Source organism: Dicentrarchus labrax, unplaced genomic scaffold (genome assembly GCF_905237075.1).
Source record: "Dicentrarchus labrax unplaced genomic scaffold, dlabrax2021, whole genome shotgun sequence".
Lineage (NCBI taxonomy): Eukaryota > Metazoa > Chordata > Actinopteri > Moronidae > Dicentrarchus > Dicentrarchus labrax.
Window position 1 is genome coordinate 1,755,126 of NW_026136716.1, and position 24,205 is coordinate 1,779,330.

The 24,205-nt window shown below is 41.9% G+C and overlaps 1 protein-coding gene across 3 annotated transcripts; it reads left to right on the forward strand.

Moving 5' to 3' along the window:
• The first annotated feature begins 23 nt into the window (after nucleotides 1–23).
• On the forward strand, nucleotides 24–22,969 carry tmem198b (transmembrane protein 198b). 3 transcript variants are annotated; one of them, XM_051427668.1, is made up of 5 exons: nucleotides 24–1,637; nucleotides 17,889–18,161; nucleotides 18,303–18,884; nucleotides 19,629–19,828; nucleotides 20,332–22,969. In XM_051427668.1, exons 2-5 carry the CDS (start codon nucleotides 18,005–18,007, stop codon nucleotides 20,482–20,484), a joined length of 1,092 nt encoding a protein of 363 aa, XP_051283628.1. In that variant the 5' UTR covers nucleotides 24–1,637; nucleotides 17,889–18,004; the 3' UTR covers nucleotides 20,485–22,969. The 3 variants fall into 3 exon arrangements, with proteins under 3 accessions (XP_051283628.1, XP_051283630.1, XP_051283629.1); XM_051427670.1 differs by lacking the exon at nucleotides 24–1,637 and adding an exon at nucleotides 5,278–7,691; XM_051427669.1 differs by lacking the exon at nucleotides 24–1,637 and adding an exon at nucleotides 8,143–8,726.
• Nucleotides 22,970–24,205: the final 1,236 nt, after the last annotated feature.

A 24,205-nucleotide genomic window follows, 5' to 3' on the forward strand; every position in this document is an offset into this window, starting at 1 on the left:
GAATGGTATCTGTGTTATTGCAACCAGTGGAGCTGCCCCCTGCTGGCTGTTAGAGAGAATGCAGGTTTAAGACACTTCCACATTGGCTTCAATTCTCAGACCCGGAGGCTCTGCCCATTATTTCTACTGTCAGTAGTTTCCACATTACGCTGTATAAGTTACATGCTGGACCTGGATTGACCTTCTGAGCTATTTGTGATGTCACAAGTCATAAACAAGCTCAAGAGAAACTTTCCACTTTCAGCAGCTGAATGTGAAAACATCTTTCTGGTGTCAAACTCTGCAGACTCTGAGTTCTAACTGGAGGGGGACTTTACACTTGTTCAACGATAATTTATACAGAAGAGATGTGGAAAACAGAAGGTCACTATAAAGCATTGTGGGTCAGACTGAAACTGGGTCAGTGGTTGTAAACTAAAGAGTGTTTGTCTGCCGCCCCCTGCTGGACACATGTGAATGAAAGTACTGTTAAAGTAAAGCTTCATTAAAGAGAAGAAGTAAATTAAATGTTCAGTGCTTTCATTGGTCGTATACAGTTTATCAGAGCCACTGTGGAAACTGTGATAAATATCAATTCAATTCAGCTTCTGTTGATCCACTCAGCTTTAGCTTTAGGAGATCATAAAGGTGAAAGTGCATAAAACCTAATGAAGATAGATTCTGATACATTTAGAAAGTATTCTAAGGACAGGACTCCCACTTTAGATAGGAATACAGGACTTTCCTTAAGGTCAGCTGACATTGTGCATTAGTGACACACACCTGAGCCCGGGGCTTTAAAGGCACCTTTGGGTCTGGGGCCTATAGTTAGAAATTCAGCCTTAAAGCTTTATAGTTGTATAAAGCAAAGTTTGAACACTGGAATAACGTACCAGCAGATTTGTCAGTATTATTTTGAAGGTTGAACAACTCACTTCCTGTGTCTGCCTGTGACTTTTATTCACCACCACCTTAATCCACAAACAATTTAAAAGAATACGAATAATAAAATAATTATATTTAGAATTAAAACTAAGAATAGAATTAAGATAAAATTAAAAAATACAACAAATGAATTTACAAAAATACAAATCAATACAATTTATATGATAGTTTATTATAGGCTATAATATAATTCAAATTATACTTTACATACAAGCAATAAAATATAAATAGAATACACTGTATTAAATATGAATAGTAATATATTGATAGTTTCAGTATTATTAAGGACAAACAGTTGTTGTTGATCATTTACAATGTCAGCCTGTAGGAGGCGCTGCGGAGTTCCCTGACTTTTATTCCCTCCAGTAAATGTGATGCAGGCTTCGACAGGTCCGGACCACCACTCAGTATCCTCCATCCATCCATCCGGACACCTCGGTTCTAATTAGAGCACACACTGGTCCTTTTTACCCGGTATGTAAACCCGGGTAATCGGTCTTTTAGCCCGGTTTGTGTGTGTTCTTTCCCCCGATGGAGGAGCAGTGAGGTCGCGGATCCAACGCCCTGCAGGCTGCCGGGGAGACACGGAGCTCCACACCGACGGGGAGCACACCCAGGCCGGGGGAAGGAAACGTTGAACATGGTCGTGGTTTCGGCCTCGGGAGGCCGTCATATGAACGCGGACGAGGCGCGTGGACCTGTCGGGGATGATGGTGAGTGGCTGTCACGCGCGCGGTGGGTCTCTTTTGTCTCCGCGCGCGCACACACACACCTGCTGTCAAACATGATGAAACCGGGTACATTCAACAGAGGAAGAGGAGGAGGAGGAGGAGGAGGAGGAGGAGGAGGAGGCCAGGGTCCTTTGATTGAGGTCAGCCGGCTTCGCGTGCTGGATGCTGAGGTCGGTACTGTCTGACCCGGATGGCCGCATCAGGGTCGATCATCCCGGTCAGAGTCAATGGTTTCCAGCAGAGCGATGGATGACCAGTCCATTTACCAGTGGGAGTTAGGTCTGCACCACTGTGGAGTCTGAGCTCTCCCAGTGGGCCCTGAAGGGGTCTCAAGCAAGAGGACAGGTTTTAAGCTCAGTTTAAGTTAAATCTAATGTTTTCTTTACGATTTTATTAATTCAGATAAATTCAGTTATTTATTGACTGAAGTCAGGGCTGTTTCCCTCCTCGCTCAGTTTTAATCTGGGATTTATTCCCATAATTTGGCTGATTAAACTCAAATCTGGATTTAGGACTAGTGTTTATTATGGAAACCCATTTCTGCCAATGTGATGGGAAAAAAGGATTCTGTAAGTCTTAAGCTTCAGCTGTAAATTGAATATATTTGGACTGTATGTGTTGGTCAGACACTTGAACAATGATGATTGTAATAATGATCCAGAAATGATCTTTACTTGCACACACACACACACCTGATATATTAAAGACCTGATCTGGGTTTAAAGGCCCGGGATGAACTTTTAGTCTGAGGCTTTTTTAGACGTATTTCTATTTTTGGTAAATGTGTGAGAAGCTTTGAAGGCTGGAGGCACCCAGGGGTCCTCCTGCATGATGAGTTTGATTTTATTCATTTGAAGTGAGGACAGTGAGAGGTTGATGTAGGAGCTTTAACGTGCTCTTTCTGCAGAGTGCAGTTGTGACCTACAAGGTCGCTCCGCACCATATTTCGTATTTTTCTATATTTATTTTAATTACCTGGTTAAAGGTAGATGATGTGTGTGTACAGATGTCCTCCTCGAGTGTATTGACAACTTCCTGAATGGACTTTTTCTGCACGTTGGCATGTTGACTAGCTTCATTTGACCCTTTACTGCCTTTTAAACCTCCATTAGGACGATCTATTGTGAGAAATGAATACAATATTCATAGGGATGTTTTCATTAGTGTATAATCACTTTAATATATAATATATAAGTCACCCATAGGTTTCTGAACCGTCCCGACCCCTCTGGCGTCCGGCTAAAACGAGGTGGAGCGTGACAGCACCCACCTGTCACTCAAAGCAGCTATTCCCTTAAATATGCAGAACTTTAAATATAATTTAAATGTGTGAGTTATATAAGAATGTAGCCTCTGTACAGTTGTCATGAACGGGAGAATTAGCAGTAGAGACTAAAACTGGCTGTAAACGTGTTTATTTCTGCTGTATAGTTACATTTTAATATCTGGCCTTACGGAGATTGATTGATTGATTTGAGGAACTTTGAGGTTCCCGCTTGATCCTTTTCCATCTCTGCCATGTTTGTACAGTAGCCCAGAACAGACAAACCAAACACGGGCTCTAGAGAGGCCACGTGCTTTGTCGTCACTGTAGTTTCTCCTTCATAATTGGAAGGCGAGCTGTATTCAGTGGGTTGCAATCTACAACTACACTGCTGGATGCCACTAAATCCTAAACACTGGACCTTCAACCACCCCTGCCCAGTCAGAGCTTTTATTTTCATAAAACACGTCTGCACTTAACCTTCCAGACTGGAAATATGACACACCAGTTTCATTTGAAGTCATCAAACCGAACTGGTTTCTCTCTGAAGCTGCCTACAGGTGCAGGAAACCAGACCAGAATGCATTGCAGCTATAACACATGGAGGTCACTGAAAGGCATTCTGGGAACTGTAGGATATTGCCAACTGAAGCAGGTTGAAGACAGCTTCTCCTGACGTGTTTTGAGTTTTGCAGACTGATAAAGCGGTGAGAGGAGACCTTGAGCGAGCTCTGCGGGCTCTTTGTGTATTCACTGTGAGTCAGCCCGCCGTCTTATCAGCGCAGTCAGGCAGCACGGCCCGAGCTCTGCAGCCCGCCAGGGGAATGAAAATGCCACAACACGTCGCTTCAGATCCGCTTGTGGGTCAACATCTCCGGCATGGTGCTGCTCGCATCCTCCTCCCCCTTCTCCCCTCCCCCTCCCTCCTCCTCCTGTCTGTCTGAGTCTGATGCAGGGACGGCAGAGTTCATTCTCCAGCTGCTGCAGCTTCACTAAGGTCTGACAAACGTTTGAGCCTCTCATTGAATCATTATTTTCACATTTAAGACTCTTTGCATTGACGGTTGAATTCAAATCTGGATATTATCTACAATCTTTAAAGAATGATCAGATTTACCTCTCTTGAGAATGATAGAAGAACTATTGGTTCACTTGGAATTTGTCATTTTTATGAGCAGTGAAAGATACCGAGCTGCTGGCTGATTGGTTCGTTGAACTTGTGCTAAGATGTCATTGGCTGGAATAAATGTCGATTAGTTTAAAGATAGGTAATAGTTGTTATGTTTTGCTGTGGATATGAAACATCTTCTGCCTGCCGCACTGTAGTAGGAGTATTCTAGTTGGAAAAGTATTCAAACTTCTTTCTAAACTTTCTACATGTTTCTCATTTGCACTTTAAAGTAGAGGTCACTGGTCCATAATTATCACCTGTAAACCAAAGAAAAACATCTTACTTTCGACCAGAATTACCTTTTTAATGACATTTTACAAGTAGGTGAATAATAAAGTTGTGTCTGCTGTGACGTTACCTCAACAGTTTATTTAAAAAAAGAGATTTTTGTGAATATTTGCATCACGTCCAGCAACCTGTAGCATCAGCGACCCACATTCCTGCACGTGGACCAGATGATCTGATGCAAACAGGCGGCATTCTCATGTTGCATCGAAATGTTTTTTGCCGTGTTGTGTTTCCTACCAGCACCAGCATGCAGGAAGCGTGGCGTTCATGTCAGGAGTTTGCCACGAGGCGTTCAGGGTCCAGCGGTGATGATAGGTGCACCGACGTGAGCTAATTAGTGCACATCCTCAGACAGCGAGCTGAGAGCCGCAGGCTGCTGAGGGCCAGATGTTTGTTCAAAGTATTAGAGCTTGTTGTTTGAGCCGACGGGGGCAGAGAGGCAGACTGGGACTGGACTGTCTTCCTTTTTTGATCCAGGATTAGTTTGTGCAGAAATCCTGCTCCCACTACAGAATCCCACACGAGTTTTAAGTCAAACTCAAACTCTGAATAATAATAATGATAATTTACTTTTCTTCTTCAGAAAAAAAAGTTGTATTTCATAATTAAATATATATCATGGATATATTGATTGATAATATATATATATATATATATATATATTAAATAAAGTAAAATGATCTGAATGAATCTGTTTTTTAGTTCTTTCTAAAGAAGAAATGTAAAAGATTTCAATAAAAGAGCAGCAAAGCTTTGTTTTCTTTTTTTTGTTTTCTCAGCTTTTTCTTTACAGTGTTGTGCTGAACAGGTCAGTGCGTTCAGAAAATGTAACATTAGATCATTTATCAAGAAAAACTGCAAACTTCCACTCCCACTTTGCTACTTTTATTTGTTTCATGTCATTGTAAATGTGAGTATTTTGAGTTTTGGACTGTTTATCAGACAAAACCAGACATGTGAAGGTCATTAGATTTTAGTGAAATAGCTAGTCCATGACATCTTCAAATAGTTTGTTCAATCGATCATTTATAGATCAACCCAAAGATGTAAACAGAAACATTGGAGAAGCTGAAAACACAGTGTTTGACATATTTGGCCTCATAAATGTCTTGACTATTGACTATTCATTTCGGGACTTGAGTTAAATCTGCCCCTCATATGCTGTCGATATCAATAAAAGAAGCTTCTTTTTATAATGTGTAAGTCCCCTCTGTGGCCTCCGCAGGCTGCGAGCACAGAGCTCGAGCCAGATTCCTTCAGGTGGAAAAATGTAAACTCCAAAAGCGCACAAAAGTCAGCAGCTCGGCGGCTCATTACTGAAGAACTGAAGCTAGAAATAATTGGGTTTGATGGCAGCCGGAGATTGCAGCTCCCCACAGTTGAAACAGCGTTGACCACGCACGCTCACGTGCCGCGCTGTAACTGGAGGTTGCACGTACAGTGAGGACGAGCAGAGAGGATCATGGGCTATTCCTGCACGTGCAGTGAATTATTGCAGACATGGATCAGCGTCTTTGTTTTTTTTATGAGCCAGAAATCTGGAAAAAATGTTTGTTTTTCAGACATAATGTGAATAAAATGAATAATTCAGCAGTTTTCATTATTTATAATGAGGCCTATTGATAATTGATGGCCTGTTGATGATAGATTGGTTGTCATTGTCAATGGTTGTCATGAATGAAAAGGGGGAAATTTGTCCCGTCCTCCAACCAGACAAGACTTTAAAATGAATCTTTAGGTTGTGTCAGCTGGTGGGAGGGCACTATAGTCAGATCACTATAGCTTAAAGACAAATGAAGCCCCCTTCTGGTGCAAGAACTCTGACGCTTCCTGCAGAAGAAGACAAATAAAGTCCCTTTTGCAAGCGCCATCTTTCTTCGTCTTTTGAACCTTTGGTGTAAAACTTAACAGATTTCCTGACATCACACCTCCAAGACACTGAGCTAAAAACATTCTGTCTCTTCCTGCTGTTAATGTTAGAGCTCTAACCCTGCGTTAAGTTCCTCATCCATGGGAACAAACATCATTGATATTCCTGAGTGGCTCCCTCAGAGCGGCGGCGGCAGACAGGGAGAACAGCGAGCTGTTCAGTCACACAGAGCAGCAGCATTAAGACTCTGTGAGAAAGAGAAGCCTTTATTGTTCGTTATGTAAGATATTTAGTTCCTGGAAGTCCTCAAACGTGCCACTGCAGGTCTGAAGAGAGGAACCCACAGGTTGGTCCTGAGTGTTTCTGACTGTCAGTGACAGTCCCGAGCCATTGTAAAAGGCCTGTCGTTAATCCAGAGCTCTCGCGACCTCGCCTCCAGCCACACAGCATTCAGTCGAATCTCATTATCTCTGTGTCTGCGGCGAACAGACCACACAGGATTATCAACGCTGCTGCTCGGACACAGAATGGTGTCAGGTGGTCAGCGTGAAGACGATTGAACTGTCAGAGCCCTTCATCCTTGATCTTAGTTGAGTCAAACAGTATAGAATATGAGTAAATAAATGTGTATATATATACACCCCACAAGAGCTGCAGGTTTGGAGATGCTTTGTCGTCCATCACAATGTGGCCCTTGTCAAAGTTGCTCAGATCCTCACGCTGCCCATTTTTCCTGCTTCTAACAACAACTCTGAGGATAAACTGTTCACTTGCTGCCTAATATAGGAGCCCTGATAACCAGATAGTCAGTGTTATTCCCTTCACCTGTCCGCGGTTATCATGTGATGGCTGTGTATATACTTCTGTGGGCTGTTAGGGCTTTATCTGGAGCAGCTCACTTTAGATGAACAGGTCTGTTTTAAAGGGGCACTTTTACACATGAAGTTTGGTTTTAGGCGCTTTTAAACTACGTGCCACATTCACCCATTCACACACATTGATACAGTGATAACAGATTTGCTGTTTGCCTGTTTTGTATCATTGTTAACTGAATATTTACACTGCTGGATTTTGGTTTTGGATAGTTTTTGAGGTTTTATAGACTAAAATGTAAGAGGCTCTTGTTCGATGCTGCCCTCTCAGCAGTCTGTCAGGGTGAAAACAGAGCCTGACATGGACAAAGACCTCAGTGTCTTCCTCCTCCTCCTCCTCCTCCTCCTCGTCCTCCTCCTCTCTTCCTCTCCTCACCAATTCCCCATCAGCAGATTTTCCACATTCTGTCCAATCAGAGAAGATGACACATGCTTTTATAACTGGAGCAGCCCATTCACTGTCAGCCTTACGTAACCTGCCCAGTGAGTGTCTGAGGAGGTGTGAGAACGCCTCGGCCTCTTGGAGCCGGCGGTCGTGCCTAATCTCCCGGAGCTGTGCGGGTGTTTGTGGGTGAGAGCCGTCGACCGCTGTAAATAATATTCATCTGTACAAGTCACGTACTGTTGTTCTGAAAAAAGTCACATGTGAGTCACCTTCTTCTAATAAAGATGACTAAAACTTCCGTCTGATGATTTTGGCTTCATTTTGAGCCTGGCTGTCGTTCAGAGCTGAATAGAAATTGAGATTATTTGTGAAGATGGACAGTTTTTTCTGTATTTATGTATTACAGCCTGTCTTTCATAAAAGCACATATCCCCTCCTGCTTTGATCTTTTGGCTTTAAACCTTTTTTTATTGTGCAGCAGACAGAATATTGTTTTAATCCAGACAGACAGACACAAGAAGTGTGTTAAAAGGCAAATTCTCTGTTTTGAGGTGAACATAAAAACTACTCCACATAGCAGAAATCCAGTTTTTGCATCATTTACCACATTAATTAGTTTTAATAACTGGACAAGGTTAAAACCTATTTTAATTCCAACCACTTGGGAATACCCGGTGTTCCCTGGAAAGCAGAACTCTACTGTTATGTCTTCAGCGTTGTCTGCTGCTGTTCCTGAATCTGTCAGGTCAAGTCCTTACCCGTGTAACCCTCCTCCTGTCAGTGTGTCTGTCTGAGTGAGACACGTGATGACACAAACACACCATACATACAGACACACATGCACTGCTCATGCTTCCAGCGCTCACGTTTCCACTGCAAAGCTGGTATTGATTGACATGTGCAGACAGATGGCGGTTGACATATTGGCAGGGCGATTGACGACAGCAACCTCTCTCTGTCTCTCTCCCGGAAGCTGACATGTAAGTCGGTGACACACTCGGTGTTGCATTGCGAGCGGCAGGACGCTCGTCATGAACAGGCCTGTTTTTGGCAGCTCAGCCGGCAGCCTGTTACCTTGGATGGTGTGTGAGCAACACTGAGAGACAGAGAGAGGTCTGTGTGCATCATGTGCTCGTTTTCTCATTAAACCGCCGGCGTTCAGACAGCGAAGAGAGACGAGAGGACATGTTGCAGCCTCGGTCAGAGCGGCAGATTTCTCAGGTCAGTGATGGAGAGAGGAGTCGCAGAGATTTTAAGATCAGGTTGTGTCTTTGAGATACTGTGGTACTCTGGCTGTATGGCTGGGTCACTGTTGTTCTGTTGTTATATTATTGTTTTGTTTGCTGCACTGATTGCTGTAGAAAGATTTTGTCATTTTTACATCACAATATCCAAACTTTATCTAATTTCTCTGCTCGTGAAATAAATGAAACATTTTCTTGATGAAAAAATTAAAATATTTTCACAAACTTTATTTGTCAGTCTGGAATTTAGGGCTTGAGGTTTTTCTTGAAGCTGTAATATGTAACATTTCCACATAAAATGTCTATAAACACTAGACCTATCAGCTCTTACTCGCTTCTGACTATATCACATACTAAGTTTGCTAAAACCTTATTTTGTTCTGAATTATTTTAGGACTTCAGTTTAAAGGTTGAGCTACGTTGTTCATCCAATCAAGGTCCACTTACTCGGTTGTTGTGGAGCTTTTAACTGCGTCACTGTCTTCAACACAACTTAAACTACCAAGCTCAATATTTTAAACCAAAGTGCTCAGAATGATTAAAGGATGGACTTTTAAAGTTGTGTTATACAGCCGAAAGAGAAAAAACATGTAAGTGGACCTTGATCGGAGCTCAGTTATGGATTGTAGTCATCAGACGTCTGGATCTTAAGTTATAAGAGAAACAAGCTGAGCTAACGTTAGCAGCCGCTCGACTCGCAGCCCCTCCGGGACGTCCTTTGTCTGTCCAACAGCGTGGGAGAAGCAGTGGTTTTTAAGGTGGAACTGCTTTATTCGGTGTGTTTTAGTGGTTTTAATCAGCGGGTCTGCGTCCAGATTTGTTCCACCAACAAATACAGTTTATTATCTCATAAGATAAATTCTCACAATTTGGCATACATCATCCTCACAGTGATATTGGTATCCAAATCCAAGTAAGAGTAAGGACTCAATTATTGTGTATAAAAGCTGAAAAGGTTTCTCAAACAAGTAAGTTGAAGGCAGTTGTAGATGGCATTTGCAGCTTTTGATAGATCAAACAATTAAGGAACAATCTGTATGTTTATAGGAATATCTTCCCTGTGCGCCTGCAATTTGTTTTTCCCACGTTGCACCTCTACCGAGCTGTTTTTGAACACTGGGTTTGTTTGGTTTTTTCGTATTGAATCAGGGGAATCGTTGCCAGTGCAAAGTGGTTTGGAAAGGAGCTGAAGTGCAGTGAGTAATGCATTATGAGGCAGTTACGTAACACAACGTGGTGGGAAGGCCACTGATGTTTTTCTCCTTTCTCTCAGTTCTCTTTCACCCTTCCTCTTTAACACTTCTGCTCATGCTACATGTTTATCTCTACCAAGGGATGGATGCAGTGTCAGTGTCAATGTTTGTTTGGGGGGTTTAGAAGATCATTTAGGTAAAGATATCGTGTTTCAGGTTGTAAAATATGATTTCCATAAGGCAATTTAGGAATGCTGCAGCCACATATTGGGATTGTTTTATTCTCACATTTAGTTTGATACTTTGCAGACACCTTGATTAAGCAGTTAAAAGCAGTAATATACCTACATATACTTTTAATTTAAGCCCCTTCAAGGAACTTTCTTTTTTTTTTTTTATTCTGGCACCCCCTGTGGACAAAAGCGGCACTGTTTCTACCACCTAGATTTATTGATTTCAAGGTGAATCCGACCTATTGGCAGGCATTAAGAATAACAACTGTATGAAGAACCTACCATCTCTCTGATGGTCTTAAACATAAAGAGGCATCAGTATTACATTTAGACTTTCATAACCAGTTACAAACTTCGTCCATAGCAGGAAATAATGCTAGCAGGTTCTCGTATTCCAGATAAACAGTACCCTAGAATGTATTTCAGAAATTATGACCAGCACTGCCTAGTTTGACAGTTTGACTTGAGTTTGGTGCGTTGAGCTGGACGGACTCACTGAGAATGAGCTGTCAATCACAAGGTAGCCCCGCCCTAAAGCTCTAAATGGGACCATCAGTTACTAAATGAACATCATGCTGTATGGAAGAAGACTGAAACTAGAGACTGAGAGCAGAAACTCATCAGGAAACTGTTTCCTGAGATGAATCAATGAGAAGTTACTGTTAGTTGGGTGTAGTCTTTAGGTTAACACATGCTGTTGAGGAATGACATGTAAAAGATCAGTTCCAGTGTCTCAAAGTTGCATCGTCTTATTTTTGCCACAGCTGGATCCAGGAACATGCTGGCCGTCGGTTGTGTCACATCATTGGGCGCTCTCCTGTTACTCACCGCCATCCAGGCTTTTGGCGTTAGTCTCGACTGTGACACACACGCGCTCACGTTGTTTGCTGTTGCCGTTTTCTTGTTGGACAAATCTGTTGCGTGACACATCAACAGTTGAGACACATTATGCAGATGGTCTTCTGTGAAGTTCTTTTTAACTCTGTGGAGTTGTTTTTCAGTAACGCCGTCCTCCATATTCTTAGTGGACGTTTTTTTCACACTGCAAGAGCAGCCCTTCTAGAAACAAGTAATATATTTAATATATATTCTTAAATATAATCAAAATTTCTTGTATTTATCAAAATAAATTTGCCAGTGGGATAAAAGCATAAAATCTAGCCACTGAATGATGGTAATGGGCCTTAAAATGAGCACGTTGTACATATTACCAGCAATGAAGACTCAGTTATTTAAGATAGACTTTCTTAAAATAAGTATTTTGTTACTTTATTGGGCTGAATTTAAGAATTTCTACCTTAATCTGAGTTGAACAATTAGCAAAAAAATGTCACAATTTCACAATAACAATAAGTGACTTTGTATTAATTGAAGGCACCAGAAACATTCCTATTTTTATAATTTTTTATTGAGACAATGAAAAACTAAACAGCTGCTTCATTTACAACACTAGGACAAGATGGCTTTTTCTTTCATTGAGGAGCTGTGCGAGTGATCCTACTCTTTCATGAGTTTTAAAGCATGTTGCGGCCGACAAAAATGCGATCGATTGAGGAATGAAATAATAACCTGCGCTGGGGCCTAAAGTTCCCAGTTATCAAAAATGTTTATTGATGATCAGTGCACACAAATATGCTTCTTAATGAGTTCTGTAGTCTTAAAATCTAACTTACAACATTAAAAGCATGTGGAAAAAATAGTGTTTAATTCAAATAAAATCTCTTCTTATATCAGTGCATTAATGATTACAGTATTGTAGACAAATTGGCCTTTGGGTTTATGATTTGAGAGATTTTTGCTATTGGTGAATATGTTCTCTGTGTTGGCCACTATAGAGAAGCAAATGGGAGATATTTAAAAATATTTTGAAATAAATGAACTACAAACAGATTTCATGAGTCACAGTGTTATGAAAGCGACACAGCCCTCTGTGCACTGAGCAGAAATGAGTACATTTGCACATTGAGCGTGTTGGGAAAATGATCAAGTGACAGAATGTGATGCTCAGAAGTCATCGAGGTGACAGCGAGGACACAAAATGACATCAAACACTTGAACTGAAGAAAGAATTACTGATGTACTGTACTGTGTTACTAAAAGGCGTCTCACCTCTGCAGACATTTCTCTGTCTGGGATGAAGCTCATTAAGATGCAAAATGAATCATGTCTCCCTCCTCTGCTAATGTTAGAAATGCAATGGAAACAAGATTATTTTTTAATCTTGACATGAAGCAGGAAGTACATTTATTTAAGTATATGAAGTTCTGGTATATCACTGGAACGGTATACTTTACTCTGCCACATATCAAAAGGGCTGCACATTGAATTATTTGAAGGAGCAGTGTGTAGGATTTAGTGTTATATTGTAGAGTCTGAAATCTCTTTGCTTTTGATTTGGACAACAATATGGCCTTTTCCTCTGGCACCAACCTCAGAATAAACGTTACCTTTTGCCCCACTAATGGTAAGGATTCATGAAGAATAGTAAGGTTGTGTCTCCATTTTTCAACAGTTAGATTTTCTGCTCTGTACAATCTCACATGTGGCTACAGATGAGGGACAATGATGTAACTTGATGTGTGTGGGCATACATAAAACCACATAGCAGTGGGTGTTTTTGATGTGTGATATATATGCTGTGGGCGTGTTACCCTTTAGTCAAGTTATGTTGCCGTTAATAGCATCATTTTTTGGAACCACAGCAGACTGTTATCATGTTGTTGATTGTTTAATGATTCTTTAAAAAAAAGGAGCTGAGCTGTAGTGTGGACCAGCATGTGGTTCAGTCTGTGTGCTCTTTGTATTAATAGACAGCGTTTTGTTTATTCATGAAAAGGCCTCGTCTCTTTTTCAGCCGCCGAGTTCAGACAGATGATGTCAGCACTGGAAAGGGCTGCACATCTGTGTCAGTGTGTCTAGGTCTTACTCACTGATCCACAAACAGTTTGTTAAACTGCACTTTCTTTCTTTCTTTCTCTCTGTGTAAACCGGACATTGATCTTTGATTGTGGATTTTGTCATTAGTGAGGCAATGAGGGCGGAGAGGTTTTTTGGTTTATTTGTTTTTCCACTTCATTGTCTCTTAACACAGCTGATCCATCTGCCTGCACACTGTGCCACTTTTTATCACAGGGAGACGAGGAGATTCTTTACACCAAATTCAGATTATCAGCTGCATGCCGACTAAATTTGGCATTTCGTTAGGGATATGGATATTTTTCAGCTGATAACCGATAATTACCGTACCCATACGATAACCAATCATTTCACATTTTTGTGTTTTAAAAAGAAGCTCATAACCTTGAGTTAATGCACACTTGATGGTAAGTTAAGGCTGAGATGTAGTGAGCAAAAATAGATGATTTGATATTCCATAGCTCTGATCCAAACATCACTATTGTTCACAACAACAAACAGGTCTGTTTTCTAGTAAGTTTAAAAAAGTCAAAGTCAAACACACTTTGTCTGTCATAGAGCATAAAGCATGAAGTCGCTTTGCAGAAGAATTCAAAATAAATCATTGTTATAATCAACTGAGAATTTATTGGCTGTAATTAATTATCAAGATAATATGTAATAATATAAATTTCCCATTATCAACTGATAATTATCATGCATCCCTAATTTTAGCCCCTCAACCAGGCCACCATTGTGAGCAAGTGTTGTTCTGTATTTTTAAGAAAAACTACTGGAAAATGATTTCTTAAAAAGAGTGGGAACCCTATTATTCACATCTATATATATATATCAATAAGAGATAATCAATTGATTATGACTATCGTTGTTAAATCAGACTTTAGGATATTTACTTATAATTCAAAGGAGGGTTTCTGCTTTTATAACACACACACACACACACACACACACACACACACACTGGCGTATATGAACACATTTAGAGGGAACAGACGCGGCCACTGATTGGCTCTCACGCTGTTGCTATGGGAGTTGAAGCTGCTCTTTCATTCGCCAGGCTTCGGACCAGCGGCAACCGCCGGCTGTCCGTCAGCATCCCTCCGTCGTCACGGCAACAGACAGGAAGCAGAGCGGGAGGAGGAGAACCATGTTGTTGTTGTTGTTGTTGCTGCCGATTCGGACAGCAGAAGAAGAAACTCCTCTGTCGTTTATTTTCTCTCTGTGCTTTTTTTCCCCCCTCGAGGATGATCCGTCTGCAAACATAAAAACTGCACGTCCAAAACGGCTTAATGCTTCTACACACACACACACACACACACACACACACACACACACACACACACACACACACACACACACACACACAGGGTCACTCTGCAGCAACCTGCTAATCCTCCACCAAAAGATGATTATTAATATGACATGTTTGGATGAAAATGGGAATGAAAATGTATAAAGAATATGTGTGTTCCGTGTGTGTAACTGAGTACGGTGAGTTTATTCTAAAGACATTTTTGGGGGTTTATTGCACTACTCATCAGCCTCTTCCTACTGACTACTTCTAAAATGGCTCTATTCAAATGCAAATGCTTCTGTCTCACACACACATACTGCAGTTTACTCAGTGCTCCACACACAGCAGCAAACACAAAATCACATTCACCTTCAGAAATATTGAGTTGGTAATTTCGCCTTATTTCTATTGTCTGAGTTGCTCGAAACAATATATATATTTGCTTGAATTCACATTGTACAGGAGCAGTGTGTATGATTTAGTGGTGATCTGGGAATAAGAACGGGCTGTGAAGTGTGTCGGGCAAACTATGGTGGCCGTGAAACACCAATTAACACTAATGAAAACATACCTTGGAATATTATATTCCATTTCTGCCAATAGATCCTCCTAAATGTTACACACTGGACCTTTAACACTTGGAAATTTGGAGTTACTTAATATAATACACAAGCAAATTACACATGGAGAGGTCAGCAGTTAAAGGTCAAACACAGAGCTGCAGCAGCTAGATATATTAAGGATTTAGCACTTTGCTCAACACTCCTTGTACATTGTCAAACATGCCAGACCAGTTTCAACCTCCATACATGACACACAAATTATTACCCACCTCTACATGACTCAGCCCTTAGGGAGGAAAGTAAGTTACAAGAAAAGGAAGATGAAGAGGAGGTGTGGCATCCCAGTTAAGTGAGCAGCAAGAGGTAGATGATTAAGAGTTGGACAGATAAGGTAAAGTAAGGCAAAGGAGGAGAGGCACTGAAGGAAGAGTGAGAAGGAAGTGAGCCATAAGGAAACAAAAGAGGAGAGAGGGATGGGGGAGCTCATGAATATCAAAGCAAAGTTGCTCATACTAGAGTTGCATAAGCACCTCTGACCTAGAAACCTTCCACGGTCGGACTGAACTCACCCAGAGATGGAGAGAATGAAAACAGCCAAAGGGGGAGGACGGAGGAGGCATGGGAAGGAGGTTAAAGGGCGAAGGGTTGAAAGACAGAGTTGGCGTCCGATTTTGCACTTCTAACGTTTTCTCCTTATGCGTCCCTTAAGCACTGCAATTTAATTATAGTGTATTCGATTACTACCAAATACACTTGTAGGGTCAAAGGAGACCTATTGTATATATATTACTGTATATTATGTGTATGTCCATGTCCAGCTTCAATTAATAGTTTACCACCTGTGCAACACCACATATCAAAAAGATATACTTTAAAAAAGTGTCAAAGTTTATGCATCACCCATACATTAGTGTTTTCTGGGTAAAAAATATTTTTTTGTTCCCATATATTGTAGATTAGTTTAGTAGTGTACCTACATTGCTATATGTAATACTATGCAGTTGAGTGAAGCAGAAGTGAAGGCTGTACTGAGTGAAGGAAGGATGTGAAGGAGGACAGGGGGGGAAACAGAAAGAGATTTGAATGATGAAGGCAGCAGGAAACAAGGTGAGATTCAGCCAGGATGTCAGGAATCACTGCGCCGCTGCAGGTCCCTGACAGGTTACACAGCCAGACGTTGGGAAAATACAGAAAAAACAAAGAAGGTTAGACTGAAAGAGGGAGAAAGTCAAGGCAAATGTATTTACCAAGCGCTGTTAACAAAGCATTACTGGAATACAGATGAGGTTGCAGGGAAGGATGCAAAAGGAAAGGCGGGGCTTGTATGTGAGAGCTCAGGCAACTTTCAAGGAAGGAAGTGTGGAGAGATTTGCAAATTACAGTACGATATTAATCAATTTTGTTGAACAAAAATAATGAGGTCACTCCGAAACAGGCTATAGATAGATGGATAGATGGTCACATAGACAGAAATTACAGATAGATAACATAAGATGCAACTTCACCGCTAGATGCCACTAAATCTGAAACACTGGTCCTTGTACATTCCAGCAAACCAAGCACTCTACACAAGGCCTTTTGTGTTTTTGGAGAGTTTCACAGCCACCGTATTTTCTCCTACGTACTTGGAGGGTGAGACAAGGACGTCACAATCAGCAACTACACCGCTAGATGCCACTAAAGTCTACTCACTGGTCCTTTAGGACTATAAAGAACCCCACTTTAGGGCATCTATTTGATATTTCTCTTATATTTTAGATAGACCGTAGGGAGATGGTGAGGTGTATCTCGTATCCCTGCAGGCGTCCCAGGTTCATCATGTCGTTGCAGCGTTTCGGGACTAAGAAAGGAGCTGTTAGAGTGTGTGTTTGTCAAAGTGCTAGCTTTGTGCTCGAGTGGCCTCAAGGACGTTAGTTCTTGTTCCCCTTAAATGGCTCCTGATAAAACACAGGGAGAGAGGGAGGCTTTGATTGCCCTGGTCCGCCCAGCTCAAACACCCGCTGTTATCTGAGCTATTATTATCCGCTGTTTCCGCCATCAGGGGGATGCCAAACTGTGTGTGTGTGTGCTTTTGTGTATGTGTGGATGCAAAACAAAATCTGTTTTACAATCTACTGCTGTAGATTTAAAAGCCACTTTATTAACAGGGTAACACAGGCTTTGGCTGCTGGCAGTGTTGTTGATCGTTTAGATCATGCTGTTGATTTGTCATGGTTTAACATATTCAATTTTAATCACACAGACCTGACAAGTCTGATTTAGATTTTATGACCGATTTTTAACCATCCAGGCAACCATTGGCAGTGCTATAGTACTCAAGTCCAGTCTCCAGACGTTGTTTTCTCTTGTCTTGGACGTGTTGGCTTTTGCACTGACTTTTCTTGGACTTGGCCATTGGTCTCTCATTGGTTGTTCTCCAGCCATGTTTCTTTTTCTGAAGTAACTTCTTCCTTCAAAACAAAACCAAAAAAACTTCATAAAACAGATATTGGTTTAATTCAAAATCTATCTAGAACAGGCATTGAAATTGGCCGCCTGGTAACCATACTTAGCAATCACTTTTAACGGTATGCCTGGCTTCCCAGGTGTCTCTGTCTCACTTTCGGACTCGGTCTCAACTAGTCCTGGTCTTTTGACTCAACAAAGGGTGTGGCTTCACTTCCTTTTCCTGAGAGATTATAAAACTTGGTTCAGATACAGTAGATGATCACTAATGGTGAACATTTGCTGAGCTTTATTTTTCATAACAGTTCAGGTCATTGCTTGTTGGACTGTTCTTGAATACACCGGTTATATTACCTTCCTATCTTGATATTAACACGTGTTCTTGGCTGTAGCTTGATCATTTTCCCCCTACACCTCCTTTCATCTGCTCCTCCAAATCTCCTTTCTTGCTTTGTCTAACCCTTTCTTCTTCTCTCTCCTGTCCTCTATCCACAGGTGAAACCATGCGGCTGGTTGGTGCTCCCTAACCTCCCCTGTCCCCCGCCTCCCACGTAATCACCTATCCTCCTCTTTTACCCCTCTTCTCTCCCCCCTTCCTCCTCCTGTTCACCATGACGACCACCCTGGAGACGCTGTTGGTCCAGCCTGACCAGGAGCTGAGCCCCGAGCGAGTGGATGGCTGCGAGGAGGTCGCTGGCCGCTACAAGGTGGTTCCCTCTGTCGTCTGCTCCATGTGCTGCCTCTTCGGCATCATTTACTGCTTCTTTGGTGAGTTAGAAAATTTACTTGGAAGTGCAAAATGCTTCAAAGTTGGACCAGAGTTCATTGCTACAGTAGTTTCTATTCTGTGTGATTGATTTACTCATTAAGTTATTTGGTAAAAAAGTTAATGGTGTCCTCTTATTTCAGGCTATCGCTGCTTCAAAGCGGTGATGTTCCTGACGGGCCTGATGTTTGGCTCCGTCGTCATCTTCATGCTCTGCTACAAGGAGCGCGTTCTGGACACCCAGCTGAGCGTGGAGGCCTCCGTGGGCATCGGCCTTGGCATCGGCACGCTCTGCGGCCTGGTCACCATGCTGGTTCGCAGCGTGGGCCTCTTTATGGTAGGCCTGCTGCTGGGCCTGCTGGTGGCTGTGGCCACCCTGGTAGGAATGGAGGAGCTTTCCGACAGCCCGCCGCGCTCCGTCTGGGTGCCCCTGGGCGTGCTGCTTGGCCTGGGCATGCTGTTCGCCGTACTCACCCTACAGTGGCAGCGCCTCTTTACCACGGTGTCCACAGCGATGTTTGGTGCAGCAGTCATCACTGTGGCGCTGGACTACTTTGTGGAGCTCTTTGCCCTTGTGCTGTACATGTACGAGCGAATAAAAGCAGCACCTGGCAAGCCTGTGTGCTGGTTGACGTGGGTGGTGCTCGGGGTGTGGCCTGCCCTCACCCTACTGGGTGTCATGGTCCAGTGGAAGGTGACCGCTGAAGGATACTCCCATACCAAGGGTGAGAAAAACTGGTTGTGACTTTTTTTTGTGGTAAACTACAAACCATTATTTTTTCTTGTTTGACTCCATTTGCTGTTAAAACTATGTCTGCACACCATGATGCAGAATAAAATACCTGTAAATTAGCATAAAGACTATAGGATGAGAGCCAATTTAATCACAAATCAACAGCAAAAAGTTCAGATCTTCCAATGTTAGCTCGCCTCAGGCTGACTAAAGTAGTATGCGAGGGGCATAGAAGTCCTTCAATTTATATTTCCCATCAACAGTGTCACATGATTGCTGTTTGAATATTTCCACAACTTGCCTACAATAAAATTTTATTGAAACTATTTTTTAGACATATACATTACCCATGACAATTATTTTAACAAAAATTACATTTTCAGGACTTTCTTAACATCTTTAACCAGATTTGGCCCAGTTGTAACCTGAGTTTACTGAAATCTCCACGAGGAAGGCACTGGATCTCTCAGAAACTTTAAAAGTTTATGTATTTAAGTCTACTTTCATGAACTTGCTGCAAAGGACCTCAGGGCGCCTTCATGGAGCCCCTCAACTTTGTACCACTCTTGTTGTTTCTTAATGCTGAGGTTTAAACTATTCCTTACCTTTCCATTCATTTCCTTACAGAGGCACTTATTCCACCCAAATCTTTACTAAGACATCTACAAAGCAACTAGCATAGCTTCAAAACAAGGCCATTAGCTGCTCCTAATCGACCTACCTCTGTCCTCCACAGTAATCATCAGCCGGCAGCAGAGAAGGATGCAGGTGATGCGGATTCGTCAACGGGACGACCGCTACCGCAAGAAGAAGAAGAAGCAGCAGCACGGCTCCTCCTCCCACCATCACCAGCAGGCCAAGCAGCTTCAAGCTGAGCCCGCCTACCGCCGCAAACCCAACCCTATCCGCCGCTACGACACAGACGTCCTCTCGCCGGTGAGGAACCTTGATCTTACTTTCTGTCATATATTTTTGAATTTGCTGTATTTGTATTCTGTTATTTGTTGTTGTGTTCACAATTGATTGTGTTTGGTCTTTTTTTTTTTTTTTTTAATTGTTTTTGAAATTCTAGTGCATATTCTCTCAACATTTCTGTATGCCTCCACCACCAATTTTTTGATAGATTTTCAATCATTTACTTATTAATGCTCCCATGACCAAGGTCGATGGAATTTGTTGTTGAGAGGATTTTTGGTGATGAAAAATCCAAAATTAAAATTATAAACACAAACCAATACAGTTTTTAATAATGATTCTTCCACTGTGTGACCGATCCATAAAGGCAGTGAAATGTTTATGTAGACGATGACAATTTTTGTCTTGAAGAAGACAGAAAGTACCTTTTTTGGTCCTTGTAATTTAGTTAATGTCTCACTTAACTATTTCTGTTAATGCATTTCCTTAATCTTACAACCAAAGCCTTTCTCTGTTCTATCCAGAGCTACATCCAGAGTTTCCGAGACCGGCAGGTGCAGGCGCAGCCCTTCCCGAGCCGGCTGGTCGGGGGACCCCACGCAGTGGTGGATGTGGGCTATGACTGTGGATCCACAACGCCCCTCACTGGAGCTGCCGGACCTTCACTACGGGTCTGACCGCTCCCCCACCTCCCATACGCCTGAACACACCCCTTATCCAGGGAGATACATGACTCTACAATCACTCCCCCACCTGGGTGTAATCACACCTGTGCTAGAAAAAAAACACCACTGGGTTTAAATGCAAAGATTCTGGGTTAAAACATTATCTGGGTTTAGTCACACCCCTAAGAGGATGAAAATATATTTAGGGCTGGATTTACCCAAAATGCAAAATATGTTTAACCCTTTACTAAGTAAATTTTTGATCATCAAGCTCCGCCCTCCTCGTGGCTACTTGCTGAAGCCATCAGTGTGGTGCAGAGGTTTGGTTGACCTCTTTCAGTAGATTCAGATGCACAAATGCATGCATGCACTTGCACCAACACAAACCGCAGCTACAACCGTAACGGTCGACGTGGAAACCTGAAGCAACCCGCTGTACCTGGCCCCGGCCTGTATGTTGCCATCTCAAGTCAAACCAATCAGGGATCACAGTTTTAGTGCACACCCGCCTCAGGTTCAAACACAGGCATTGTATGAAAAATCTAAATACAGCTTCACCCACGTTCAGCGTGCTGTTTCTACCGCTGTTGTCGAGCAACTAGTTCCTCAGCCTATAGGCATCTTAAAAGTCCAACAAAGATCATCTATAAAGGGCAGTGAGGGCCCTTCAATGCAAACCGGCATCTTTTGCTTTCTGTGCCGTCTGGACTACAAAAACCGTCCTTGAAATGAGGAGATACATCTTTAATGTTGTTTTTAAAGGGGGGGGGGGACCTTTATCAACCTTGGTGCTGGACAATAAACTTCAAGCGTCAAACTGCTCTCCGATGGCCAGGGGAATCTGTTTTTAACGGGTGCCTTGCTCCTCCGTGGGCTGTACCATTCAGCAACGGGAGGGGGGTTACTGGCAGATCTCCAATGGATGGCTTGTTTTTGCATTAAATGTGATCACAGAAGGATTTTTCAAGAGGGTAGCCATGGAGCTACGATAAGCAGGGTTGTTGTCTTCACTGATGCCTGGATATGTTAGGAGGATTTGCTTTTAGCTGACAGCAAGAAAGCCACATTTACACTGGCACCTCATCTGAGATTTCACACATATGGAAAAAGATTTTTTCAAGTGGAAACCAAAAATTATTTTAAAACCTGAAGTTAAAACAGTTGAACCCCCAAGGGGTTATTTAACATTTAACATTTTTATTCCATAAGTAGTACAAATGTGTCCAAAAACATTTCTTTCCTCCTCCTTGAAAACTATGTGCAATATCTAGTTTTATTATAGCTTATATTTCCTTACAATGTGATTCAGAGACATGATATTGTCCTCCCTTTAGCTCTAAAATGAAGCTTGCTACAGCCTCTAAAGGGCAATGCGATGTGGAAGAGGTAAGGATAATGGTCTTGATTCAGATTCTCCTCCTGGAACGCCCCTACTAGTGGCAGCAGCAAGTAAAGTTAGCATATGCAACAGTGCACTGGTAAGTGACTTACTGTGTTACAAGGAAAAAGGTCCATGTTGCAACAATCCTCTGATACTTTCGCTCACAAACAGTTTAACATTGTTTTTCTGCAACTATCCGACTAATGAAAGGTGCCTCAACCATGAGGGTACGTTTTTAACTTCCCTCCATGTTGCCTGCACCCAGAGCAGGTCGCTCATTCACTGGCAAATCTGTGTGTGAAGGCGGGCATACAAAAAATGCGGAAGTACAATCTGTAGTCCAAACAACAGCCATACGTCCACGACAACTGCCGAGCTGGCTTAAGTCCGCCAGATGATGTGAACCAGGGGCAACATGTAGGGAGGTTAAACATCGTTCATTTGCATTTACTACCGTCATTGTAATGATACAAAGCTGGTTTACAATCAATGTTTCCCTTTAACAATCGACTGATCGCTGAGATGCCAGTGTGAATACGGCCCTGAGAATTAGAAAAAGTGGACTAGTGGCCAAACCAACTTGTACTTAGACCAACAACTCCTTCCCTCATGTGCATTGATTTTCTTTATTTAGGACATGACATTTTTGTCACCAGTGAAAATGTGAATACTTTATCGTCTTTACCTTTTTCTTTTAAGGGAAAAGCAAACGTGGGGCCGGGGATGGTTGTGTTGTACGTTTTTATTCAACTGTGGGGAAACTGAAATGCATGATCTCACCCCTCCGTTCCCCCGATCCGCCCTGCGTGGTTCCCTCTTCATGTGCATCGATGTGAAATTTGTACATAAAACACAGCACTTACTAACATTTTTCATTATTATTACCAGTTTCATTCACTTCTTTTTCATTTCTTAGGAATCTAATTTAATCGAGACATATTCTTTTTTTTCAGTGGGATGTATTTATTTGCTGATTTATTTATTTCGCGAGCCGTTCTGTAAAGGAGAGTGCAATGTCATCACTGTAGGCCAGTAACTCCATGCTTTTTTTAAAAAGAAATAATTGAATTATGACTATGATTATTAAAGCATGTGTTCCTATGGGCCTGTATACGATCAATGTGTGTGAGTCATCTTTTAGCTCAAGGACATACAGACATCAATCAGACCAGAAATCCACCTTATTTGTTTTAGCAAATAATGTTTGAAAGTCATAAGGGATTATCTCTCTCTCTCTCTCTCTCTCTCTCTCTCTCTCTCTCTCTCTCTCTCTCTCTCTCTCTCTCTCTCTCTCTCACAAACTCTTTCCTCCTATCTTCATCTCCAGACACCTTTAATCTCGTCCTACATCTCCTCCTTTTTGTCTGTCCTTTATGCGTTCCTTTATTGATAAGCACAAACACAGTTCACCTCATTCTCTTTAATGCTCCCGATTGGACCTTGGCGAACAGTACATAGGCTGCTGTATATGGAAGAAACCAGAATAAGAACCATTATGCAAGAAAAATGTGGATGTTCGATGTGGATTTGGATCCATCTGTACACTTTTTGTGGTCCCAGAAGCAGAGCATTTGCTCGGTCGATGTGAAGAAGAATGCTGTAATTATTTAAAAAAATAAAAATTCCACTGCATAAACAAAGTTTCTATTGAGAACAGTTAAAATATAAGATTTTTTTTTACTTCTTCAAAGACAAAAAAGGTTTTTAGGCATCTATTCAACACAGAAATGATTCTGTTAGATGGATAGATTTTTTTGTTTTACCAGAAAGCACAGCTAAATAAACCCTGATAAAGGTAATGATAACCACCACCCTGCTTTAAATTCACATATCACAGTAACTTTAAAACAAAAACAGTACAGGCCGTAATCAATCACCCCGACTCAGGGAGGGACAGATGTGTTTCTTTTCTTCTTTCATATCATTGAAACAAGTCGTCTTCCTCGTCTTCCTCGTCCTGCATCGTCTTCATCCTGGGAACTGGAAGGGCAGAAACACGGCAGGAGAACATCAAAGATATCGAGGGCTGAGAACCAGACTTTTGACCAACTTTACATTGAGAGCCAAAACAAAAAGTGACCTACTTTGTCCTGACTTTCCCAACATGTTCTTAACCAGTCGAAATATGTGAAATATTTCCTCCTTTTTTGAGTGAAACATTAAGTATGTGACCCCCCGAACTTGGTTGCGCCCAGTGTGGCCGGCTTGGTGACTTTTTAGACTCTCTAAGCAACTTAATTTATAAAAAGCCCCTAGCAACTATCTCATTTTTCCCTATTGGAAGCTTTCCTATTCACTACTACAGGAAAATGTTTCATTGTAATTAGAAGATGTGTTTAAAGTCAGTAAACA

Excerpts from the sequence above, each read along its gene's own strand:
- tmem198b (XM_051427668.1), top strand. The coding sequence starts at position 18,005 with ATGACGACCACCCTGGAGACGCTGTTGGTCCAGCCTGACCAGGAGCTG. Across the intron at positions 18,162-18,302 it reads CATCATTTACTGCTTCTTTG|GCTATCGCTGCTTCAAAGCG; the intron begins GTGAGTTAGAAA and ends CTCTTATTTCAG. Across the intron at positions 18,885-19,628 it reads AGGATACTCCCATACCAAGG|TAATCATCAGCCGGCAGCAG; the intron begins GTGAGAAAAACT and ends TGTCCTCCACAG.